Source organism: Pristis pectinata, chromosome 31 (assembly GCF_009764475.1).
Source record: "Pristis pectinata isolate sPriPec2 chromosome 31, sPriPec2.1.pri, whole genome shotgun sequence".
In the NCBI taxonomy this organism is placed as follows: Eukaryota; Metazoa; Chordata; class Chondrichthyes; order Rhinopristiformes; family Pristidae; genus Pristis; species Pristis pectinata.
In genome coordinates this window covers 14,123,581-14,147,276 of record NC_067435.1, presented here as the reverse complement: position 1 = coordinate 14,147,276, position 23,696 = coordinate 14,123,581, and the positions used below count along the sequence as shown (strand labels likewise).

Below are 23,696 nucleotides of genomic sequence, written 5' to 3'. Positions count from 1 at the left end.
CCTAAATGTTTGACATGAGGACACCGTAAGGTCCACTGGGCTGGGAGTAACTTTGCCCTGTCTAAATTCAGTACCTAAATCAATGTCTTGTGAGCCTTCTGTTTTACTCTTTCTAGTTTCAATATAGTGGTTATGGTCTAACAGAACTGCTTGCCAGGCCATTTCAGAGTCAACCTCACTGGTGGGATAAACTGAATAAGGAAGGCAGATTTCCTTCCTGAAGTACATCTGGGATCATGTGGGTTTTTCTCAACAATTCCATAGCTTTGATCATCACTTGTTTCTTAATTTTTTTTTCATTTCGAATTATTGATTTAATTTATATTTCACAGCTGCCACTTATGTCTCCTGATTCCTAGCTCAGTGACTAAACTGTTATGACACATTCACACTTCCACAGCGAGTATGCAAAACAGATTTTATGGGGAACTAAAGATATGAAACAGGAAGTTCAGAAGTGTAAGAAGAAAGTTCAATTCCAAACAAAAACATTTCAATCAGTTCATCTCACTGATCAGTATACTTTAAACACATATCAACACAGTAGTCAAGACAATGCAACCATTAGTCACCTACTCCGAATTTAAGAGCCATTCAACCCTCACACACCTCCAGCAATTACACCATTAGTGCGAAACAGGAAGCCCATGAAAAGCCACTATTAAAGTCAGTCCTCATTAAGTCTCAAACAACAACTAGGGAGTTTCTGTGCAATTTTAAATAAATTATTCTATTCACACCTTTAATTTCAATGCAGTTACAACATCCAAGTCCTTTTGATTATAATTTCAGGCCCAGCTTGCCTCTGTAGTAATACTGAATTAAAATAATCAAATCATCTACTATCTTGTGAGCATAAAATTAACGTGGCTTGAATGCTCCATCACAGGAAACACAGCCAAAATAGGCCTGCCTCTAACGTGCAGAGTCTGCATTTCAGGTTCTGCAGCAGCCAAACAGCAAAAACCACTCATAGTAACAGCAAACAGCAGGATCCAAACATTATAGGCAGAAGATTCATAAAATATTACCATATTTTCCATAGAAATCTTCTTCTTCATTCATGCTCTCAAACTACAAATGCCTCACACTAAGCTCAGGTAGTGCACTCCCTGTAATTGGTATGACGTGTCATGCTGTATCTCAGCTATCCTATTCAGCAGAGTCAAGACTGGTTTAACTGGAAACTCGATAAATACAAGTGCATTGAAACAAGAGGCATTGCCTCAAAGGTCATTTCTTTTATTATTAAGTGGGAGGTAGTTGTTTTTTTTAAAACACATTAAACTTTTATCTCATAACAAAATTTCAAGTATATATTTCACGTCCAAAAGTCGTACAACAATTCTCCCCTCAATATATCATGCAAAAGGCACGTCAGTGTCTGTACTTTCTTAGAAGCTTTAGCATGTCACCAAATACTTCTACAGTGGCACCATTGAAAGTATCCTGACTGGATGCTTCATGGCCTGATACGGCAATTCCAGCACACGCAAGTGCAAGAGGCTACAGAGAGTTGTGAATACAGCCCGGTCCATCTATCATCAAGGATCTCCACCATCCAGGTCATGCCCTGGTCTTGCTCCTACCGTTAGGTAGGAGGTACAGAAGCCTGAATTCCCACACCACCAGGTTCAGAAACAGTTACTTTCCTGCTATCATTGTGTTCTTAAACCTACCTGCACAACCCTAACTCTGCCTCAGCAATGGAACACTATGAACCATCCCTTGTTCTACCATGGACTTGTCTTTGATTATGTCATTTTCTTCCCCCACTGTGGGGTATAATGTTTATGTCTAATTTATATTCTGTGTGTTGTCTGTACCTATGTGCCTGTGATGCTGCTGCAAGTTTTTCATTGTACTGTACCTCACTGCACATGACAATAAACTTGACAACTTTACATTTCTGATAATGCACAGTAAACACATTCTTCTTTAAAATAAAAGAAAGTAGAGATTAGAGCCTCTAATATATTGCAAAACAATTAAGGGTTGACTTTATGTGATAATCTTTCTCCATTGGTCTCTTTTGTACTCCTGGACACACAGCTGGCAGTTTTCAGGCACAGATGTTGCCTACGTCCCAGGGAAGAGCCCACAGAGCTCATTGTCTATATCATTTATCGATCTATTAGGTATAGGTACCCACCCACCTCTCTCCACACCCTCAGTGGAAAGAGGTGTTCCACTAAAAGACAGACAATCTTATCTATCGCTTGACTTATAGGGCAGCTTGTGAAAGCACCGAGGCTCTGAGCATGTTGAAAAGACCTCACCAAGAGGGTTTTCCTCAACACCACTCAGGATAAATCATGGTACCTGTTGATCTGTTATGGCAATTAAACATTTTGCCAAAGGCATCAACCACCTATGTCTTGTCCAGAAAAAAAATCCATGCTCTCCATATTTTTCTTTTAAGTCCAAGCACATTTACAAGATGACGATTACTCAACAACTGTGCATTCAAAGGAACTACACTTGAAGAATTATTCCATCTGGGAGAGAGGTATAATCCAGATTGTTGAGCCATCCTGTACCTTAGACAGCTTGGTTAGACCCAGCCTTCTCAGTGTAAGGACAAGAGAGAATCCCAACATAAGTGACACTTGGTGTTTGCATACCAGATCTCTAGACAATTCTGGAGACAGCCGCAGCTAAAGGTGGCCATCACGATCAGCTTTGCATTTGGAATGATCTACCAACCTTTCTCTCGGACCTTGTATGTAGTTATCTCTAAACTACTGAAGTAGAAAAAAATAGCAATGATAATATTTTGGGGATGATGCAGAAGGTAAACAGCACGTTGACTTACAGCAACGGAATTTGAGCACAGCCATTCCTTCATTTACAAACCTGATCAAAGAAAGGGATTAATTCCTGGAAAGCTGAATTTTTGTAAATCGAAAAGGCTGGGTGAAATATATGATGTGCATTTCAGTTCAGCATATTCCTATATATGAAGTGCGCTACACTATTTGTAATAGCAAAATGTAGCTTCAAAGTCAAAGACACATAGCCGGAAGAGTCAATGGCATTAAAGCAAACATTTGTGAAACAAACATTTGTAAATCAAAAAGAACAGAGTGTGAAATGCTCTTAATTTTGCAACTCCCATATTCTTTTGTTCATGTTCTCACTCTCTGTTCCCATTCACTCTTTGACCAGATAATCTTTATAGTTTACGCCCATGGTCACCCCAGTTTTACTCTATCGGAGTCAACTCCCTTCCTCCACCCTGCAGCTTTACAAGCTTCTTCTCCTTTTTTCTTCTGTCTCCTTTTCAGTTCTGACAAAGAGTTTCGGATCTGAAATGTTGGCTCAGTTTCTCTTCCCACAGATGCGGCCTGACCTGCTGAGCATTGCCAGCATATTCTGTTTTCGTTCGCAAGAGCAAAGAGGCAATATTGAAATTACATAGGGCCTTTGTGAGACCGCATCTCAAATAATGTGTGAATGTCTGGTCTCCACATTTTAGGAAGGATATTCTTGTGAAAGAGGAAATACAACAAAGGCTCACCAGAAGGATTCCTGGAATGTTGTGTGTGTGGGATGTTGGGGGGGCGGGGTTTTGAAGGGAGGCAAAAGCAAGGTGCAGGGTAAGTCATCCTACAGGCAACAATTAAGCAAGCTGAGCTAATACTAGGCCTCAAGTTTAGAAGAATGACATTTGATCTCAAATTATTATGGAGCTTGACAGGGTAGCAGTTGAAAGATATTTCCCGTCTGTGGTATCTAGAACAAGGGATTACATTATATAGGGTTGGCCATTCAGAACAGGGAATGCATTCGTTTACCCAAAGGCACCCCATGGCCAATCACCCAAAGATACTGCCTTCAGCCATTGTGCATCCTGGTCCAGCCTGTGGACAAAGAAACACCATTCAGCAATGAGACATGGGACCCTCAAGAGGTGGAGAGTGAGGGAGGAGTGAGGTGGGAGGGAGAAAAGGTGTGGAAGAACGAGAGCAGAGGACAAGAGGAAAGAAAGAATGAGAGGAAGAAGGTGACGGCGATGCATCAGGGTGCAAGATAGGAGGCATAATGATTAGAGCTATGGAGGTGGTCGGGGGTATTGGGGTAGAGAAGGAACCAATAGAAAGGAGAATGATGGACAGAGATGATTGATGGTAAAAGGGTCAAGGGGAATTGGATAGGTGGGAGGGGTGTTAAGCAAGGAAGCAGCAGTGGGTGTGGGCAGCATGCCCAAGCCTACCCAAGCGCATGGAGTACAAGTGCATACCTGTTGATATGGACCTACACGCATGTGCCAACCCATGTGTGTGTTAAGGTCCTTGAAGCAGAATCTGCAGTCATCTGAACCCCCTTGCAACTGAATGAAGATCTGCCTCTATCAACCCCTTCTGGTAGCTAGTTATGTAATAACTATCCCATATTTAAATGATGCACACAAGCAACTTGCACTCCTCACTATGAAGATCTGGGCCTGGAAGCTCAGGACCCTGGTGAACCACCCCAGCATCTGCAGACCCAAACACCATTCTGCCATTATAGCCTGTGAATTCAGATGTTTTGGCACTGACATCGCCACCCTGAATGAGATATGAAGGGCAGGAGATGGGCAGCCCAAAGAACAAGGTGATGGATACACTTTCTTTTAGAGGACAAACTAGAAGAGTATTGCCATTTCATGGCATGGGTTTTGACATTAAGAATGAGGTAGCCTTGTAATGAGCCTTTCCTCAGTTCAGGACTTTTCATCCAAGAATCAGTTTTATCCTTATCTATAACTAACTTAAATTTCACAGAACAATGGACACTGTTCCCAAAAAGCTCCCCCACCGAAATTTCGATCACCTGGCCAGGCTCATTACCCGATACAAGGTCATCTATGATCCTATTCCTAGTTGGACTATCTATGTATTGTTTCAAGAAACCCTCCTATCAAATTCTGCCCCATCTAAGCCCCTGGCACTAAGGGAGTTACTACCAATACTGGGGAAGTTAAAATCACCCACTGCAATAACCATGTAGTTTTCATATCTTTTCATGATCTGCCTGCATATCTGCTCCTCTAACTCTCATTGGCTATTGGGAGGCCTATGGTTTAACCCCATCATAGTCATAGAGTCATACAGCAAGGAAACAGGCCCTTCGGCCCAACTGGTCCATGCTAACCAAGATAAGCTAGTCCCATTTGCTCACGTTTGGCCCATATCCCTCGAAACCTTTCCTATCCATGTACCTGTCCAAGTACCTTTTAAATATCATTACTGTATCTGCCTCAACCACTTCCTCTGGCAGCTCATTCCATATAGTGACCACCTCTTGGGTGAAAAGTTGCCCCTCAGATTCCTATTAAATCTCTGCCCTCTCACTTTACACTTAAGACCTCCAGTTCTCAATTCCCCAATCCTGAGAAAAAGACTGTGCGTGTTCACCCTATCTATGCCCCTCATAATTTTATGCACCTCTATAAGATCACCCCACATTCTCCTACGCTCCAGTGAAGAAAGTCCTACCCTATTAAACCTCCCTCCATAACTCAGTCCCTTGAGTCCCTGCAACATCCTTGTAAATCTCCTCTGCACTCCTTCCAGCTTAATGGCATCTTTCCTATAGCAGGTGACCAAAGCTGAATGCAATATTCCAAATGCAGCCTCACCAACATCTTCTACAACTGCAACGTAACATCCCAACTTTTATACTCAATGCCCTGACACTGATGAAGGCCAGTGTGCCAAAAGCCTTCTTCACCACCATCTACCTGTGACACCACTTTCAGGGAACCATGTACTTGTACTCCTAGGTCCCTCTGTTCTACAACACTCCCCAGGGCCCTACTGTTCACTCTGAAAGTTCTACCCTCATTTGTCTTCCCAAAATGCAACACCTCGCACTTATCTGAATTAAACACCATTTTCCATTCCTCAGCCCAATTACCCAGCTGATCAAGATCTCTCTGTAAATCCTGATAACCATCTTCACTATCAACACCGCCTATTTTAGTGTCATCTGCCAACTTACTAACCATGCCTTGTACATTCTCATCCGAATCATTGATATAGATGACAAATAGGTCTAGCACTGAGCCCTGAGGAACACCACTAGTCACAGGCCTCCAGTCTGCAAAACAACCTTCCACCATCACCCTCTGCTTCCTACAATCAAGTCAATTCTGTATCCAATTAGCCAGCTCTCTCTGGACCCCATGCAATCTAAATGTCCATAGCAGCCTACCATACAGAACCTTATCAAAGGCCTCACTGAAGTCCATATAGACCACGTCCACCACCCTGCCCTCATTGACCTTCTTGGTTACTTCTTCAAAAAACTCAAACAAATTCGTGAGACATGATCTCCCACGCACAAAACTATGCTGACTATCCCTAATCAAATAAGTCTTTCCAAATACTTATATATCTTATCCTTCAGAATCCCCTCTAGTAACTTACCTACCACAGATGTTAGGCTTACTGGTCTATCGTTCCCAGTTTTTCTTTGCAGCCCTTTTTAAATAAAGGCACAATATTACCCACCCTCCAGTCTTTTGGCACTTCATCAGTTACCAACAATGATACATATATCTCAGCCAGGGCTCTTGCAATTTCTTCTCTAGCTTCCCACAATGTTCTTGGACATACCTGATCAGGCCCTGGCAATTTATCTACCCTCATACATTTTAAGACATCCAATACCTCCTCTGCTGTAATGTAGACTATATCCCCAAGACCTCCCCATTAACTATCTCAAGGTCCAAAGTCTTTAAGTCTTTCTCCACGGTAAAAACAGAGGGAAATACTCATTGAGGAGCTTGCCCATCTCCTGCTGCTCCATGCAATGATGTCCACTTTGGTCTTTGAGAGATCCTATTCTCTCTCTAGTTATGCTTTTTCTCTTAGTAGACTTCTAAAATCTTTTTGGATTCTCCTTAATCGTCTCTGCGAAAGCTACCTCATGCTCCCTTTTTGCCCTTCTGATTTCCTTCTTGAATATACTCCTGCAACCCCTATGCTCCTCCCCAGATTCACTTGATCCCAACCTACCTGTACCTGACCCATGCCTCCTTTTTTCTGACCAGAGCCTCACTAGCCTTCATCATCCAGGGTTCCCTACTCCAGCATCCTTGCCCTTCACTCTACCAGGAACACACAGATCTTGAATTCTCGATATCTCACTTTTACTAAGCCTTCCACTTGCCAGATGTCCCTTTGCCCGCCAACAACCTACTCCAATCAACTTTTGCAAGTTCCTGTCTAATACCATCAAAATTTGCCTTGCCCCAATTTAGAACTTTAACTTGAGGACCAGATCTGTCCCTTTCCATAACTAATTTAAAACTAATAGAATTATGGTCACTGGTCCCAAAGTGCTCCCCCACTGACACCTCAGTCACTTGTCCTGCCCCATTTCCCAAGAGTAGGTCAAGCATTGCCCTCTCCTTAGTAGCGTCTTCAATATATTGCATGAGGAAACTTTCCTGAACACACTTAACAAATTGCACCTCATCTAAGCCCTTAGCACTATGGCAGTCCCAGTCTATATTAGGAAAGTTAAAATCCCCTACTATGACAACCCTATCATTCTTGCAACTTTCTGCAATGTCCCTGCACAGTTGTTCCTCTAAATTCGCGGGGTTATAGTACAAACCCAGCAAGGTGATCATCCCCTTCTTATTTCTCAGCTCCACCCATACAGCCTCGCTGGACGATCCCTCAGTAATTTCATCTCGGACTACTGCCCTGATGTTCTCCTTAATCAGAAATGTAACTCCCCCTCCTCTCTTTCCTCCACCTCTATTTCGCCTATAACATCTGTACCCTGGAACATTTAGCTGCCAGTCCTGTCCCTCCATTAGCCACGTTTCTGTAATAGCTATAATATCCCAGTCCAATGTAGTTATCCATGCCTTGCGTTCATCTGCCTTAGTGATTGGACCTTTCTTATTCCAGAGTTCTACTCACATGGCATTGTTGGATGAGCCCTCCAAGACGTCCTATTAGTGCAGCAGTGTCTTTCTCCCAATGCTCTCATCTCTCCTGCATCCCTCTCCGTCATGTCTAAAACATCTGCACCCTGGATTGTTGAGCTGTTAGTCCTGCCCTTCTTTCAACTAAGTTTCTGTAATGGCTACAATATCATAGCTCCATGTACTTGTCCAGACACAAAGCTCATCTGCCTTACCCCTTATACTCCTTGCACAGAAAATAAATACACTTTAGACCACCATTCCTGCTGTGTTCATGATCCTGGCCCCCTCTGTTTTTGCTATTAGACTTACTTGACTTAAAACCTACTTTCTCCTCAATCACTCCACCTGCTGTAGTTCCTACTCCCCTGCCACACTAGTTTAAACTCTCCTAAGATGCATTAGCGTACCTTCCTGCAAGGATATTGGTGCCCCTCCTGTTTAGGTGGAACCCATCCTCTTGTACAGGTCCCACCTGCCCTGGAAGAGATCCCAATGATCCATATAGCAAGCCCTTTTATTGCTGAGTAGTGTATAGTGTTAACTCCCAATTGGATTCTGTGTTGCACAACAGACCAAAAATGTTAAAAACACTACAATGGTGGGCTACACCCAGAATCGTGCTGAATCATGTGGTCCGTGATGAGAACTCCATGAAAGTACTCTGAACTGCTGCAATTTTGTTGGGCTGATCACTGGGAAGAGCATTAAACTTTAAAGGAACTCTTTCCATAGTAGCAGGAGAATAGCTGTATACAAGACTGCCTTGAAGGAGAGGAGGAAAAGAGGCCATCCCTTATGCAGTTGACTGCCCTGATCTAGTCCTGTGCTTGGAGTGGCCCCACATCACTGCGAGGTGTAGGATGAGCAATGATACAGAAATCACAATGCCAGTGGTGATTTCCTAATGTTAATATTGGGGACCTGGCAACTTCAAGCCTTTGAATACTAAAGGGAGGCAGTGGGACTTCCTTTCGTGGGAGACAGTGACATTTAAACTGGTTACCACAAAGCTATTCACACCCTGAACTGCTGAATACTTCACCAGAGTTCTGGGGATGAAATTTTCATACTGAAACCACTTGGATTTTTAAGAAGTATCCAAATACAAAACCCTAAATTCAGTTCTGCCAAATCTGGCTGTAACTAGAAAATTTTGAGAGATATCAGTATAACTATTTCTTCGAGCATGATTTCTCCTCCCACATTACGACAGCACAGAGGTATCAGTTCTGCATCAGAAAGATGCTTAATCTTTAGCTGGTGATCAAAAATGAAAGCTTCTCACAATATGCAAACAGTACTCTGCTGCGTCATCTTTGTATTTCTCCATGAATCATAGTTTCCTGATAAAAGTGTCAGAGCATTTGTCAAGAGTTTTGTATTTTGCCTCAGTAGCTTTGATGTCTCCTCTTTGGGAAGCGGTTCTATGGGGGTGGGAATATCAGTGAAATGGTCAAAAGACTGTGCAGCACATTTAGGCAGGCCATTCAGGACAAGTGAAAATCCAGCCCAATTTGTTTCTGCTTCTACCACAGGTCCATACATACTTCTCAGCAGGGATCAGTGAATAGTGATTAAGTTCTGCAAATGATGTTCCTCTCTATGTTCTGACATGGCTTCTTTCCACAACATGACTAAGATTGGGTTGCTCAGCACAAAGTGAATATTTTTTTGTGTGTGATTATCCATTGCTGAATAAACTTGTTTAACCACCTGAAAGTATCTCCCTTGGTCATGAACTTTATTGGTTCCTGAAACAGATTCTGAAAATGATTAAACTGAGAATGGATGTTGGCGAGATGAGCAGTACCAACACAGCAATACACACACATTGGTAAAAATGCTGAATCAATCACCCTGAAGTTTCATATTATGGTTTCACTTTAGAAGCCACTTGAGCTTGACTAATTTGTGAACTTCTGTCAAAGGAAATAATTAATTAATATCCTCATTACACAACACTCCCCAGTGAGAAATGTTGCAAAGCAAGGACTAGAGTGTGTGAATCCAGTGTTGCAATGGTCCTCATTGTTTTTAAATACTCCCACACCAAAATACCCTGAAGATATGGCTTAGTCATAGAGACCCTTCAGCCCACCGTCCTTGCTGACTATCATACACATCTGTACTAATCCCGTTTACCAGCACTCGGTCCATAGGCTTCTAAGTCCTGGCAATTCGTACTCATCCAGATACCTCTTAAATGTGGTGAGAGTGTCTGCCTCCACCACCTTCTCAGGCAGTGTGTTCCAGACTGCAACTACACTCTAGGTGATATTCCGCTCCCCACCAACACGCCCCCCCCCCCCTCCCCCAGATCCCCTCTAATCCTCACATTAAACCCATACCTTCTGAGTTTGGACTTCTCTGTTTATGAGGAAAAATTTCTCACTATCCAACCTATCTGTGCCTAGCCCAGACTTAAATTGGCTGGGCAAAGTGATAGAGTCACTGTGAGCCATGTAACAAACATCCTCTATAAAAAGAATAATATGGCAGGCCTGGATCCACAAAGACTGAAGCAAGCAATTCTGTATCAGCCTGGCAGCAGTGATCACTTTACAACAGACATGATCTCATTGTAATAGATGTGCCATTTTATGCAGTGCTCTCAGATGTTCACAACAGATTTATTAGGATAGTAAAAAGATTTGCCCATTTCAGATTTAATCAACAAATGCAAAGATTTAAATATAATTAATCAGGAACACTGACATCAGCAGCTAAATGGAGACATGAAGTAATACATGCATTAGCAAACAGGTCCAGTGTACTTATCAAGCTTGGTCAGAAAAGACATTAAGCCTTAATTATAAGGCGCACTTTATTTTTAATTGATCAGACAGGAAAGATGGGATCTGTATACAAAATGTGCAGAGAGCTAACTGAGTTGGTAAATACGCATATCACAGCAAAAATGCTTTATACTAAATGTTGGAAAGTGATGTTAAAAGACATTTCTCTGATCTAACTCTCCTCCCTTTACTGAAAAGGTATAACCAAGGTTACTGAAAGTTGCTCCCTCCCTAGTAACCACCAGCAGCTATGTCCTGTAAACACCATTACTTTCAAGTCACAATCCATACTGACTTGGACATGTATTACATCTTAGTCATTGCTGCTGTTTCAGAATCCCACTTACACACAGCAGTAATTCAGAGAGAAGGTGCATCATATTCCAGATAGCTAAAGGTGACCAATAAATAGCAGCCTTTTCTGCATCACCCAAATCCCAAGGACATAATAACTAAAAAAATGATTACCGCTATTGACTGCAGAAAAACGTGCAGCCCCACAGAACCAAACACAATGACTAAAACACACAGAATCAATAAAAGATGAAGTTCATTTCATTGTTTAAATCCCAGCTTAGTTACATCAGCACATGTAATTTCTTTTTGTCCCTTGTGTTTGACTGGAAACTAAAGGTCTCGGAAACTCTACTGGGACCATCCATAAAACATGCACATCAAAGAAAAGCACAAATCTTCAACTCTATTCAGTCACTTTAGGAATCTTTCCAAACATCCTGCTGTCCAAGTTAATTGCAACTTGGAAAAACACAAAGTTGATAACACAAAGTTGAAAGGCGACATTAAGAGCTCAGGCATTTAAGAGCAAACATGCAAATTTGGCAAAGAAATCTTCCTTTTCTGCTCTGAAGTGATGTTCCTCCTCCCAACATATAAACCTTGCTGACTGCCCCTTTCTTTCCGATCAAGCAGCACCAAAGGGCCAATAGTGAAATATTGATGTGCACCACAGCTAAAGCTAAAGCTTTTACTGATGAGATAATCTTCACAAAGATTAATATTGAATTTCCACCCTAATGTTTCAGATTAACAGATCCTCTTTCTACATTAATGCTTTGCATTAGTTGATTCGCCATTTCTACAATAGCTAGCACTCTCAAAAATCCTCTTTACCTATACATTACGGAGCTTCTTGAGTGCTGTTGGAACGGCATTCAGTTAGGCAAATGTAGCGCATCACAACTAAATACAGTTCAACTGTAAGATTACCTGTAAACATTCACATAATTGTAAGTCTAATGCCCTGTGCATATGTCTATCTAGCCCCAGAGCCTAATGGAGGAGTTGCTTAGTCAGATGTCAGTCAGGGTAGGAGGACTGCTAGCCACTTTCCTACATAGGGGTTAGAGCAAGGGAGCCACAACAGGCACTGTAGTCAGATGCCTTCAGAAAGAATGCACAACTCTTGATGAACCAAAATTGATTATACAAGATCTGTGGGGGTTCCAACAGTGTTCAAACAGCTCTAAATTGGAAGAAAATCCTTTAGAATTTGTTTATACAAACACAAGCTTTTCTTCCCTATTCGTACTTTGTGACAACATCACCAAAGTTGCACGTTGTTGTGTAGATAACAAGATGCATCAGTCCTGATGAAGGGTCTCAACCTGAAACATCGACTGTCCATTTCCCTCTGTAGATGCTGCCTAGCCCTCCAGCAGTCTGTTTTTTCAGTTCCAGTAAGGCTGGGTCTATCCTCCAGAGAGTGTGAAAATATCAAGTGAAAAAACTCATCAAAAACTTTCAGAATGCTGATAAACTCCTACTTTTTCCTCATCAAAACATCTTTGTTGTGCTAATGGTTGGACAGAAAACATTCACACATAGGACAACTCATGGTCTTGTTTCAGACAAGCAGGATGGAGATGGTACAATCATACGGAAAAATCATATTGACCCAGATGTGATTTGTTAAGTGAGGAGAAGGTTCAGAGACAGAGGAGCATTGCAAGGAGTTATAGACAAGACATTCTGAATAGTCACACAGGTGAGTTCTGTCCAAGATGATCCAGTAGGTGATACTTGAACTTAGAGGGTAGTTTGAAAGGGACCACCTACAGGGAGGGAGAGATATCAGGAGCTGCAGTTAAGGCTTAAAGCCGTGTAAGGTACATCAGTGGTCATGTTAGAGTATGACTATTTGTGACTTTTTTAAAAAAATCATACCTTCAATAACCACATAAATACAAACAAATAATATGATATATGATGTTATGTTATTTTATTTGTGGCATTTGGTCAGTTTTTAATAAACCTTTTAAAACCTGGTTTGTTCTAGTCTGAGTCTTAACTAGTTTTACCCACCTGGATGAACTCAGAATGTACCTGTAGGAGAAACTACCTAAGCACAAATACAGTGTACCTTGCGTTACAGCAGTTTGGGTATTGGAACTTCACCCTTAAGGAATTCACAAATCACTACCAAAAATGTGAAATATGGAATAAAAAATTGTTCTTTCAGAATTTGTGTGAGGAAAAAAAAACAAATAAACACAAAATGCATTATGGAAAAAGAAATCTCAATTTGGGCAGTTTTCTAGGAATGCAACCCCTCCGCAACCCGGGGGTGTGCTGTAATTACAGTTAGCCCAGCCATCCATAGTCCATTCTTCAAAGGAGCTTCGACAGCAAGTTCTATTTGGGACAACGTAGCCGATGTCCACACAGATTATAGCGGAATGTTAACTTTGGCTGAGTTTCCTCCCTTCTTAATCCAAAGGCCATGGGGCTAATAGAAGCCCCAAACACTGCACTGCCCAAGATCAGCAAACTTCATCAGCAGCACGCTCCTGAATAGTTCAATGAATAAAACACACAGACACACATAAGTGGCACCTGCTGTATGTCTAAGCAGGTCCAAGGGACTAACCAATCTATGTGAAGATCAGTATTAATATCATTAAGCTTGGTGTTAGCTTGGCTTAAAACCCTTGTTTTGGAGTGCATTTGTACTTAATCTCAGGGGTTAAGTACAAATGCACATTGATATGCCTCTTGCAGTACTGAGAGTATGCCACACTGTCAGAAGGGGGTTATGTTCTTTCAAAGTGGCTTCAGCTGCCTGGAATAACACTGCAGCTTAGCTTACCATTTAACCCTCAACTTTTTTGTTGGAACTTCATGTGCACAAATGTTTAGGAATGTTGTATTTTTTTTCCCAGGCAGAGATTCTTCAGGCCATCAAGTCCTCCAATCATACTGGACCTTTGATGCAACCTTAATAGCCCAGAATGCTATTTGTTGACAAGAGACAGTCAAAGTCAGTACAGGGTTCCTGTTTCACCACTCAAGGCCAGTAATCTCCTCCACAACCTAACTGAGTAAATAGCTTCTTTCTACATTTCCTGTCCTGAACCTCCACAGCAATTACTTGATGTCCTTTGGGATAAACTGTGATTTTCCACAATTGTAATACCTTTCTTTAGCTTGATTTTAGCTTCAGAAGCTGCCTGTTTGGGAGAAGTAAGTTTTTAAAGGTGTCTGAACAAAAGAAATGACTCATTCCAGTGATTTATAGAGTGACTCAAGGAAAAATTGAGACAGCATTACTCAAACAACTGCAAGTCAGACATATACCTGTTTCAAATTTCACTGCAACAACGTAAGGCGTATGCAAACTTGTCACAGTTAATATTCATTCAGTTCTGGATCAATATCAATGACTTGTATTGATACAGCACCTTTTACATGGCAAAAGCATCCCAAGGCTTGTCACAGAAATATTATCGAACAATAATTGATATGAAGGCGCCAGAGGAGATGTTAGGGTAGATGACCACAGGTAGAGGAAATCCAAGAGAGGACCTTCACAGTTAAATCAGGAGGTTGGGTGGTGATGAGCAAGATCCAAGAGTTAGAGCAGCACAGATATCTTGGAGACTTGACTGAATGCAGGAGATGACAAAGACAGGGAGTAGCAAGGTTATGGAAGGATTTGAATAAAAGAATATGGATTTCAGAATTGAGGTGTTGCTCAACAGGGAGCCAGCGAGTAATCAGGTGAAGGACGCATAGGACTAAGTGTGACTTAGCACACAAGCAGCAGAATGTTGTGGGACCGGCTCTGACTGGTCGGTCTTGTTGAGTGGAGAGACAACTGAAGATACCGATGCACTGCCTGCACACAGCAATGGTCAGAGATGCAAATTACAGACTGAATTCTGCCACAACTACAAATTCATAAGAGCCATGAGGGGAAAATATGTGTTATTCTTTTATTACACCGGCCATCCTTTGCATTGGCAACTTGATTCCCAAAGCCAGCTCCTGATTGGCAAAACCCTGCGCAGCTTTGAGAGCTACGCAAGTTGCACCCTCTGACACCTACCACAGCCAAAACTGTAATGTCTGACATTCAAAAACAAAACTGTTAAAAATCTGTACTACAAAAAAAAGATTAAAAATAAATGTAAAGGCACCTACATTAATTAAATGCATTTAAATTTACTCATTAAAAAATAGCTATATTCCTCAAAGACACTTCCCCTTTACTGAGTTAGGTTGTGAGTTAGCAGGCAGTAGGAAAATTATCCCTCTAGTGTTCATTGATCTCGTTACTGGAGATTCAGTCTCACTGGACCCTGCCACTTTGATTTGGCCCACGCCTTCATTATCCTGGTCCCACTCCATTCACCTTTATTGCGATCTGTGCCTTATTCCAGACTCCATATCTTAATTGGGTGGGAAATTGTGTTTGTGGAGGGTTTTGCTATGTGGGGGTGTTGGCAAGGGTTAGTCGGAGAGTTGGCTTGGGTTATTCAGGTTAGGGTTGCTGAATCTGGAAGTTTGTACTGAAACTGCTGGGCAGTAACAGGAAGTTGGCACTCTGCTGCTCGACTTTACAGGGGATCCAATGCCCCAGTGCAGGAGCACAGTAGCCAGAACCTCTCGGGAACTGTCATGTTCATGCAAGTAGCTTCAGACTGGCAACCTGGCCCTCCCCACAAGACAGTTGTGAATCACTGTCTCAAGTTTATAGAGAGTAGAATCAGAGACCGCTCAGGAGTGCCAAGGATTAGTAAGGTCCAGAGGTAACAAAGATATGGATGAGGAGTTTTAGTAAAACTCCTGCATCAAGACAGGAGCAGAGTAGGGCAGTGTTACTGAAGTTAGAAAGTTTGCAACCGCTTCCATTAAGTTATATGGAATGACTATTATTCCAGTGCAGATGTCTGTCATGCAACATCCCCAATAACTGAATGGAAAAAACAAGTACCAATTAGAAAATGAAAATTTTCTTCTGAGCCAGCTGTTTCCCCGTAATATTTTCTGCATAACTCAACCCACACAATTTTAAAATTCCACTGCTACATTATAAACCAGGCTAGATAAAAATAAGCATTGTGTTACACAATGAAACACTCTTGTCCCCGAGTCCCAAGGGATTAATCTTAAACACAGGCAGCACTAGCCTAAAGCAGAATTGAGGGAAACGCCTCTTGTCGGCAATGATGATTTCAGAGAAAAAATGACTGCATCCAAGCTCAGCACTTTGAAATGATCACTGTATAGAGCAGACAGATGTCTCCAAAAATTACGTTAAACCCCAATGAAATGCAAGCTTTCTGCCTATTCTACTGAAATCCAAATTATTTAAGTGGAATGGACTTGAGGGACTGAATGAGTCTGTTCCTACACTTCAGAGGTCTCCAACATATCGAGCAACAATTAAGATGTCTCTGCAGAAAGTACTGTGCTGGATTAAAATATTACTTCATAGAATATAGAACAGTACAGCACAGGAACAAGTCCTTCGGCCCACATTGTTGTGCCGAATTTATTAAACTAATGATGCATAACTAAACTAATCCCTTCTGCCTGCACATAGTCCTGAACTTCCCCCCCCTCACCTTAAATGCCTCTAGTATTAGACATTTCGACAATGGTAAAAAGATACCAGCTCTCTACTCTATCTATGCCTCTCATAATTTTATAAACTTCTATCAGGTCTCCTCTCCACCACTCCAGAGAAAAACAACCCAAGTTCCTTATAACTATTATTAAGACACTTTACAGTCGACATTCTAAACAGATGTGCCGAGTCTCAAATACACACACACCCTTAAACTGAGCCATATCTTCAGCTGACTGGTACACAGTTAATATTCCAGTTAAGTGTTCATCAATGGCTATATTTATTCCCCTCCCCACCCTTGTCTGCATTGTTTAATTGATCATACCCAGGGCACTACAGTGAGCACTGACAAACCTCTTAATTGTCCAGGTCTAAGTAAGCGGAAATTTAGCCAGGACATCAGCTCCTGGTTATTATCAGGTGACCAAATGCACAAATTTAAAGGTCAGGAGTACATGACCGGGGTCTGGAGCCATGTCTCATCCCTCCACAATAAACAAGGCTACCTCCTTAACCCTAACTGCAGCATCATCATCTATATGAAGTGTGACTAAGAGATTGGTCCCAGTGGAACAGCATACTAGCAGGAATCTCTGTCTTTAGGACAGGAGGAAGATAACAGACACATTTCCACTTTACTCTCAAGATCAGACTTGTTGAATAAATGATGTCAGCAAGAAAATGCATTCCTCATCATAATCAGGTATTCAAAAACATTAAGAAAAATCAGAAGAACAAGATTGAACAAGTGCAAGCACTTTTGGAGGAATTGTTTCATACGACCCCAGGCTCTATTCCATGTTGGTGATGTCACCTTGAGTCAGAAAAGCATGAAAAAATACCGATCCTAACCGAAACTGTATCAATAAGACAAACCCAGAAAATATCTGTACCTCTAATAACAGATCCATGACTCCAATATCTCAGTACAATACAAGAACTATCCAGTGCTCTCAAAATACCAACCACATAGCCACAAATAAATTTCATTTCTCTGCTTATTCAATTGCCTTGTAATAAAACATTGCTTGATGTATGCATTTACATTAATCAGTGACCAAGTTAGTTGAAACGGTCGAAGCTCACAGAACCTTAAGTGTTCAAAGGATACTGGTCACAGGCACTTATTGGTCAGTTATCTTGCAGTTTGTCTCATTGAGTGTTTAAAAGGTTCATTGACCACAATACATCTTTAACTTTCTCACAGACATCTAATATTGGACGCGTTTTCTTAAAGAAATATGTAAATAGGGAAAATATTAAGCTGAAAGGAAATTCAGAAAGTAGAACAATGACCATTGTTTTCCGTTTCACTCTGCACCCTGTCCAAAACGAAACTCTGAAATCAATCTAAAACTGTTTGGCTTCACTACCCATCAAAACTGAAAAAAAAATGCCTGGAATCTGCCAAATAGGAACTCAAGAACAAGGTAGTACTTCTTAAAAAGTAAATACTAATACTGAAAGAAGAGGTTATCGACCACCTGTTGACACCCCCAATGTGAGTAAATCCTTACTGTACCTATCCTTATTTAGCCACATCATAGGCATGTCATTTGTAAAACAGGGAATGTGCCTGTCAACATTTATTCTTCTGGATTTTGCATGAATTTGTGATCTTGTGTGTTTCCATCACGATTTTCCCCTACTGAATAAACAGATACACTTGTGAAAGTGCAAAATCTCAACAAGTTTCCAAGTTCCCTCCCAGTGATTCCGAGAGTTGAGATCCACTTGCTTTGTTTCTCTCTAAAAATAGGCCCACGTTTAAACTCCGAGCCACCGGCCTCGCCCGGCTGGGTGGCGAATCTATTACCCCCACAACCTGAGGCACCCAACCGGCCTGGGCCCCACATCCCGGAGCAGGAGAGCAGCCACTGACACCCTCGCCGCTGCACATCACCGCTTTAAGGGCCACGCCCATGCCTTCGCACCACCGCCCGTCGGTCTCTCGGTCACTCACCGTGCAACGGCTCCTCGCCGGTGCCCATGGCGCCTCCTTTCCCTCCGCCGTCCGAGTTCGCCTCAGGGCCGTGCCACGTGCCGCCTCTCTCGTTCGCCCTAGTCCCGCCGGGGCCAGGCTCTGGCTGCCAAACGGACCGGTGGAGGGGCGACCAATCGGCGCAGAGGGCAGGCAGCACCGCAGCCAACCACAGCGTGAAGCTCGAGTGATTGGCATGTGTCTAAAGCAATTAGCGTGCAGGGACGGGATAGAGAGGGCGATGCCCGTCCCGTTAATCGACAGGAATGTATTGATGCTGTGCAGAGGTATAAAAGGTCTGCGGAGAGTTACAGTGATCTTTGTTGACATTTAGCCCGTACAACTGCGTAACATAGGATTTTGTGCTGTATGGCCTGTTCCGAAAGATACTCACTGGGATTAACAGCCTCTGGTCTGCCCGAAACTTGCACGTTCAAGGAGCTGTTCACAAGTAGGGTTGCATGCAGATGACTTGGTGGGGATGCCACAAAATATTTATTGCGAAAGGTCACTGCACACTAGTGGGCTGTTATTTAAAATCCCTTACACTGACCATGTAAGGAATGTATAGAAGGACAATTGATGTCATGTTAACATAGTATTTCTAAAAATGGATTATGTGCATTTGCAAATTTTATATCTGAAGTACTAGTATAAATCTTTACTGAATGATTACAATAAATAAAAATTATTATGCAGAGAATTGTATAGACTCTACAGTACCGTTGGAGACCATGTATCATTTACAAGTTTTCACTAATTCTACGTTGAAAGTTATTGTTGAATCTCTTTCACCACCCTTTCTGGCAGTGAATGCTGGACCACCACAGAAACACTTCATCACTATTTTCTCGTCTTTATTTTGTCAAAATCCTGCAAAATTTTGTACGCTTTTAACCTCCCCTGCTCTACTTATTAATATCCAACATCACTAAAACAGCTTACCTCGTGATTACATTGTTATTTGTGAGAACTCATTGTGCATAAATAAGCAGACTTATTTCCCTACATACCATCTACAATGATGACCATTATTCAGAAGCATATTATTGTCAAAATGATTTGGGCTGTCCTTAAAGAAAGGCAAAGTTGCATTTCTATAGCACCTTTCCTGTCCACGGATATCCCAATATGCTTTACAACCAATGAAATATCTCTAAGGTGTACTGTTCTAGTGTGAACAACTTGTGTATAAGATTCCATACAAATAACACTGAGGAATAAATGTAGGCCACGATACTGAGGTGAACTCTGCTGCTCTACTTAAAAACAGTGCCATGGATCCTTATCCTTCCAGCAGAGCATACAGAGCCTCAGTTTATCATCCAGAATACAATGTAGCAGTTACTCCACACTATTGGATTGTTGCTCTATATTCTAGTGCTTAATTATCTGGAGTCAGATTTTATCCAACAACTTCCTGGCTTATAGGAAAGAAACAACCAATTGTTGATACTAAGTTATATAGAATGCTGATTCACAAGTAGGTTCCCAGATATAATCAATTGGAGTTACTGATGGAGAAGAAAATTGGGGGTGACACAAAATAAAGGGATGTGACCAAAATCATCTATTTGTGGAGAGGGTTCATACTTCTACCACAATTTGCATGAATACATCTTTCTTAACTTCCCTCCTAAACAATCTGGCTCCGAATTTCCCTTTATGCCTTCTTGATCTAGACTCCCTGACCAAAGGAAAAAGTTTCTATCTATCATTTTCGTTCAAAATCCTAAATGTCCAATGAAATCACCTCCGTAACATTTGGATCCCAGAGAATACAAGTCTATTTCCATAATTTCTTCTTGTGATATAATTTCTTCTTGTGATCTAATTTCAGAATGAAGGTGTACAGGACCCCTTTCTAAGGGGCAGGAAACTGAATTCCATCAGACTCCTGGCTGCCCTCACTCATTCTACTCTGTAAACTTGAGATCATTCAAAACTCTAGTTCCCAGCTTCACACCATACTGTTCATCCATCACTGGTTCATTAGTTCCCAGTTAAATGACTCCTTGACTTTAAACATTTCATCCTTGTTTTTAAATCCCATGTCTCTGAAACTTCCTCCAGTTACAGAAGGCTCTGAAATATCCATGCTCTTCAAATATTAGCCATTTAGTCGTTCCCCAATTTTCAACTTCAGCTACTAAGGCCCTAAAGTCTAGAATTTTCTCCCTAAACCTTTACCTCTTTTCTCATGTAAAATGTTTCTTAATTCTGACCTTCTGCTCCAATGGTGTTAAGAGTACTTTTGTTGATGCTCATGTGAATTGTCTTGGGAAGTTAGGAATACTTATTATGGTGAAGGTTTTATATTAGTACATACCGTTGTTGATTATCTAAATAGCTCATTCTGTACTGTAATATTTACTGATGCTATGTAACACTTATTGACAACTCTTTTTATACCAATATTGAAATATTGATTGTAAATCACACAAGGAGACAGTGCAAATGTATTTGAGCTATGTTCGTTACATATGAAAGTGTAAGGATACCTTTAAGAACTGAATGTGTCTTGTGGGATGACTTGTACCAGATATTGATGTTCAGTTAAGAGTTACTGCCATCAATAAAGAATGTTCTGCTTATCACTCCACCTCTGCCTGATTACCAATGCATGCAGCAACTCAAAGAAATCCAAACACTGCAAAGATAAACATTTAATGAGTGTAAACTTACCTTTTTGGATGGAGCATGTGGTAACTCCACCATTAACCAACAGGAAGAATAAGATATAAATTTGGAGAAAATTGGTTGCAAAAATTATAATGTCTCTATAGATGTATAGGCATTCACATTGTAACACAATGAGCATAACTGTATAAACTAAGAAACTTGTTTTGCATATTCCCAGTTGCCACAGCTGATAGCAACTTCAATGTTCTCTGAATCTCTTGACAAAGAGCATCTTGTACTTAGACAACCTCCAAACTCTGGTAAACTCAGTGTTAGAGAAATTTATGGCATAGAGGAGCTATTAAGGTTAATCAGTTTCCACAGCTCGGTATGTAGCCTTGTAGGTTATGGCTCTTTAATGCTAATAGAGGTTCTTTTTAAATGTGATGAGAGTTTCAACCTCCATATAGAGTGATACTGAAAGATTCTATATACATTTTTCCTATGAGTAGATCAATTGGTCAGAATGGACAGTATTGATTCTTTCTATCAAAGTTTATCCAGTCTTTAAAAGGGGTTGTCCAAGAGATAAGCAAAATTAAAAATTATTTTAATCTGTATAAGTGAATTCTACTCAAGAGAATTATCCAACACGTACATGTTATTCTCAAGGAGACAAACTGAAATTCTATTGTATGTATAGGCAGCATTGGAAACATTATCAGTCTTCATTTGAAACAGATTACTGTAGCTTTGGTCTTTTATTCTTACATTAACTTTCTCTTAAAGAAAAATAAGCCTCAAATAAATCTTACTTGAATCGAAGACCAAAAATTTGTTGTGAAATGGGAGTAACCTCAAAGGTTCCACGAATGGCTGATGTGGACATAATGGACTGTATAGACTCAAGCTGTACCCTAAATTTCTGTGATTCTATCTTGTTAAATGATTTGAAAAATGAACGGATATTGTTATAAACTGAGGAAGAAATATGCCGGGAGGGCTTAACTAAATGCTGCCTGTATGCAAGTGGGAAACTGCACATTAGGTTGCAACATCTGACATCAGCTAATTAGGGTCACAGTTGTGGGGCAAAACTTGCCATTCAAAGACACTCAAGAGAAATTCAGTTCTTCAAATAAAAAATATTAATAATTATATGACACAAAATATAATTTAACAGATAAATATAATTAAGTTATTGTTGTTTTTGATTTTTGAATTGTTTAAATCTTTATTTTGGATACGAGAAATTTCAGTTACCGAGAAAAATTTGAATACCATCATTTCATTGGTTCATTTTCAAAATGTTTTATGGCATGTTCTCTTGGTTTCTCACAGAGATTTCCATGATTCTTATTTTATGGTGTTTAGAATTGTTTAACTTTGACAGCAAAATGCAAATTATAAAACTCTATATCTGCTGATCCCACCAGCAATCGACTATGTCTTGGGACTTTTCATACATTCTTCACCTTTCACACATTTGTTATATATCTGTGTCACAGCTCTATTTTTAAAAGGTCAATTATTTAGTCATGGCTGTTTCACAATGTCGGAAATCATTAATTTACAAACTTTCATGGCTACAGAAAATAGCCCCTGAATTCTCTCAGGACTTTTTTTATGAGAGTGGATTTCAGGATTTTCCTACAAACCATTCCACTATAAATAATGTTGAGAATGTATGTAAACTGCAGTGAGACCTGTGACCTGAAAGGCTAACTTGTGGTGCAGACATACGGCAGTAGAATAATACAACGTGCATTACATATTGCACTGTTACTACCCTCTTTTAGCAGTACATGCTCTGACTTGCATAAGAATCACTATAGGAAAGCTTCCAGTCCACATGTCTGTCACAATTGATCCAAATGGCATTTCTGTATATTATTCGAGTAAACTAATTTTACGTAAAAAGAAGTCAAAGACATATACAACATAGTTTGACTGAGTACTTGGGTTGCATGACTTGTAAAGTGATGTCTAGCTATTTAAAACATCTTAACTGTCAGTCAAAGTGAGTGGCAGTTAAAAATAATCAATTGCACAGTATTAGGTTACTTCAACATTTTTACTCTTTTTGAATAAATAATGTTTACGTGGTAAAGTCTGGTGATAATAAACCTCCAGGATTAAAAAGTATTACAAACTTCATATTCTATCATCCCATGTGGCATTGGCAGCTTAATGAAAAGTAATAAAACTTTGTTTTGATACTTGTGCAACAGTTCTATGGGTGGTTAAAGCAACTGTTGGCTGAAATCATATAAATAAATAAGAAGGCAATAAATGAACCAACAGACTTTTATGCAGTTAGTTTTGTCTTCATAAATAATTTCTACCGACCAATACACCACGTGTCCACCTCTGTATTGATACTATTACAAAAGATAAAAAACAAACTCCAGTAGTAAGGCAGCATTTAAATTGGACAATAACAGTAAGATGAAAGGCCAGCACAGTGGCACTGCGAGTAGAGCTGCTGCCTCA

The 23,696-nt window shown here is 40.7% G+C and overlaps 1 protein-coding gene across 3 annotated transcripts in view; it reads right to left on the bottom strand.

Annotated features, from left to right (window-relative positions):
* Positions 1 to 18,731, bottom strand: part of slc44a2 (solute carrier family 44 member 2) — a 76,471-nt gene extending 57,740 nt beyond the window's left edge. For 2 of the 3 annotated variants that reach the window (XM_052042122.1, XM_052042120.1), the window contains exon 1: positions 18,564 to 18,731. In XM_052042122.1, the coding sequence (XP_051898082.1) occupies positions 18,564 to 18,591 (28 nt within the window). In that variant the 5' untranslated portion in view covers positions 18,592 to 18,731. Of the gene's footprint in view, positions 1 to 1,031; positions 1,107 to 18,563 lie in introns of those variants that run through there. The other variant, XM_052042121.1, reaches the window with a different exon arrangement.
* Between the last annotated feature and the right edge of the window lie 4,965 nt (positions 18,732 to 23,696).